The sequence below is a fragment of the Fukomys damarensis genome, unplaced genomic scaffold (genome assembly GCF_012274545.1).
Source record: "Fukomys damarensis isolate Sample0158 unplaced genomic scaffold, DMR_v1.0_HiC HiC_scaffold_19, whole genome shotgun sequence".
Classification (NCBI taxonomy): Eukaryota; Metazoa; Chordata; class Mammalia; order Rodentia; family Bathyergidae; genus Fukomys; species Fukomys damarensis.
The window spans coordinates 65779754-65782910 of record NW_022900931.1 but is presented as its reverse complement, the minus strand read 5'-3'; the positions used below and the strand labels follow the sequence as shown (position 1 = coordinate 65782910).

At 47.5% G+C, this 3157-nt stretch overlaps 1 protein-coding gene across 1 annotated transcript in view; it reads left to right on the top strand.

Annotated features, from left to right (window-relative positions):
* The window catches only part of LOC104873913 (kallikrein-4), a 3946-nt gene extending 2382 nt beyond the window's left edge, over nt 1–1564 (top strand). The window contains exons 5-6 of the mRNA XM_010640862.3: nt 41–188; nt 1255–1564. Of these exons, the coding sequence (XP_010639164.1) occupies nt 41–188; nt 1255–1407 (301 nt within the window). The 3' untranslated portion in view covers nt 1408–1564. The remainder of the gene's footprint in view (nt 1–40; nt 189–1254) is intronic.
* The last annotated feature ends 1593 nt before the right edge of the window (nt 1565–3157 follow it).

Sequence of the window (3157 nt, the reverse complement as noted above, 5' to 3'; positions counted from 1 at the left end):
CTGCCTCCCCGGGCTGCGTGCCACCCGGTGCTGACCCCGCCCTGTGCCCAGGCGGACTGCCCAGCCGGCTGCAGTGCGTGAACATCTCGGTGGCGCCCCAGGAGGTCTGCAGCGAGGTCTACGACTCCGTGTACCACTACAGCATGTTCTGCGCCGGCGGAGGGCCCAACCGCAGGGACTCCTGCCACGTGAGCCGGGGGAAACGCAGGGCCACGCTGTGGGAACCAGACGGCCCGAGATCGGAAGAGCGGACAGGCAGTACAGAGTGGGGAGACGGAAGGGAGAAACAGAGCTCGAGAGAGGCAGAGACACAGAGACCGAGAGAGACGCAGACAGGGGCAGACCTGAGAGAAACAGCAGGTGTGATCAAAACACAGAGTAGCCACACTTTATAAAAGTAGTACAGCAAAAGACATACTGCCTTTAATCCTCCTCAAAATGCTACCCTCACTTCCAACACGCTATCCCATGTTCTTGCCTCTCTTTCTTTTGCTTTCTTTTTCAGTACTGGGGATCAATCGAACTCAGGACCTTGCATTTTCCAGGCAGGAGCGGCACCACTGAGCTGCACCCCAACCCTCTGTCCCTTTCCGAAGCAGCTCTGGAAGCTTTCTTTCCTGAGCCTCTTTAGTTTCACTGTCATGATTGCCTCGGTGTCCTGAATGGATTCAAAACATTTACCTTTCGTGGTCATTTTGGTTTGGGGAAGAGGCAGAAGTCTCACAGTGCCAGATCAGGTGAATGAGGTGGGTGAGGTCACAGCGTCATGCTTTTAGGAGCCACCCTTTGGGTTGGATGGCGTGCAACAGCCGCATTCACCATGTTTTTGATCACATCTTCTGAAGACACTCATGAAAGGACTTCCGGAGCTGCTTCAGGAGCTGCAGGCATTGGGATGGGTGCTCAAAGCGAGGGGTTTAATGCCAATGTGCTTTTACTGTTAGAAGTTTTCTTTTTTATTTAAGCATTCACTGTAAAATCGATCACCTCTCATAGACAGACTTACAGAGACACAAGGAGAAATAGGAAAACTCAGAAGGCACAGAAAGACAAGCCATAGAAGGAGACAAAGGACAGACAGACACAGACTAAGCACAAACCCAGAGGAAGCCACCAGCTATAAAGGCGCAGGGGAGAAGGGTCTGGCTTGGGACGTCCAGGACTGGGCTGTGGTTTCTCTCTTTGGTTCCTCTCTGACCCCACATCGACCTGCTTTCAGGGCTTTGGATTCTGATTCTTTCTCTCTCCAAACAGGGTGACTCTGGGGGGCCCTTGGTCTGCAATAGGTCCCTGCAGGGCCTCGTGTCCTTGGGGCACATCCCGTGTGGCCAGCCTGGCTCACCGAGCGTCTACACCAACCTCTGCAAATTCACTGACTGGATACAGCAAACCATCTCCACCAGTTAGCCATGCAGACCGGGAACCGGGGAGCTGGCGGTGAAGCTGATGCATCCAGCCAGGGAATTCAGAACTCCAGGCTCCCAGCTCCTCGGCCCTCGCTGGAGTCAGACCCTCACATCATTTCTCATAATATTCACTCAGCCTTTAAGGGTTTTTACCCTTTATCCTCTTCCTCAAGATCCAGAAATAAAGTGTGAGAAAAGTACAGCTTCTGTTCCAAGTGCCATCCTTGTTTTCTTTCCCACGCAAGGTATCCTGGCAAATAGGTTTTCCTCCTAGGACCTGGATTTCCCATCCGGGAAGTGGACATTTCCCCCAGGAGGCCACAGGGTATAGAGAGAGAGCTGCCCTTGCCTGGGGGGTCAAGAGAAACCAGCTCTGTGGGTGTTACTGGGTTTCTGAAAAGTCAAGTCGGGAAGTTATGAATTCACAGAATTTTCTCCCTGAGGTTCACTACTCTGCTATGAGATGGACCTATTTTCATTTTTGTCTTGTTGAAGCAACTTTAAGGATGTTTCATCTCTGTCTGCCTCAAGACCCTGGTGCTATCGTTGGAGAATGAAGACAGAATGGTAGACAGGGTTACGAATGAGAAGGGGGAGGACCCAGGTCCAGGGATAACAGGGTTCCTATCAGACTCTTCACTGGTGAATTCTACCAGTCAGGATGTACCCGTGAGGATTTATAGTCTAGAATATATTTATGAGGTTAGTATTTGTGAACTATACATCAGGACACAGTCAAATTTTTATGTATCTTTTAATAGATCCTCAGATATATAAAGAGGTGCAACACTTTAAACTCAACAAATTCTGACTCATAAAAAGATTTTAACAGTGGCCTGTAGAGAACAGAACAAACAAGATAAACTTGTACAAAAGGACTGAGGATGTATCTCAGCAGGGGACCAACAGCCTGTACGCACAAGGCCTGGGTTTCATCCCTACCACCAAAGAGACAGAAGGAGGGAGAGAGAAAGATCAGTAAGGATGTTGATGATTTGGGCATGCTGATCAGCCTTTGCCTAGGGGGCATCTCTAGAACTGTATCTGTAGAATACAGAATCTCATCAACACGTACACAAAATGCCCAGCAGCAAATACTGGTTATACAGTGTAATGAAAATGTTTAAATTAAAAATCTTTAAAGTTTACTACCGTAAAAGACATCAGCACTAATTCCCTTCAAAGTACCCCCCCGGCCTTGAACATACTCATCCCACCCTCATGGCTACTTTCTGAAGCCGTTCTGGAAATCCTCTTTCGTGGGTGTCTTTTCATGGCTGCCTCAATATTTACGGCAATTTCCATCAAATAAAAACATTATGAGAATCAAGGCTTGTCATGTAGAGGTACAAGATCCCAAAATGAATGTAACTGTACCAATAAACTCAATTAAAGCTGAAAAGAAAAAAAACATTATGGGCCAGGGATTTAGCTCATCGGTTCCGCCACCTGCCTTGCAAGCACAAAGACCCAAGTTTGATCCCCGGTACCAAAAAAAAAAAACAAAAAACCATTATGCTGTCCTCACCCACTTTATTCACCAAATCTGTCACTGTGCAACTTCTGCCTCTTCCCCAAAGTCAAAATGAATCATGGAGGTAAATGTTTTGAAGCAATTCAAGACACTGAGGTTGCCACACAGCACAACTAAGCAAGGTGATATTTTGAGGGGTACTAGTGACACTGCATCTTTCATTGTAATAAAATTTTTCAAGTTTAAGCATTCACTGTATGTATATATATATATATAT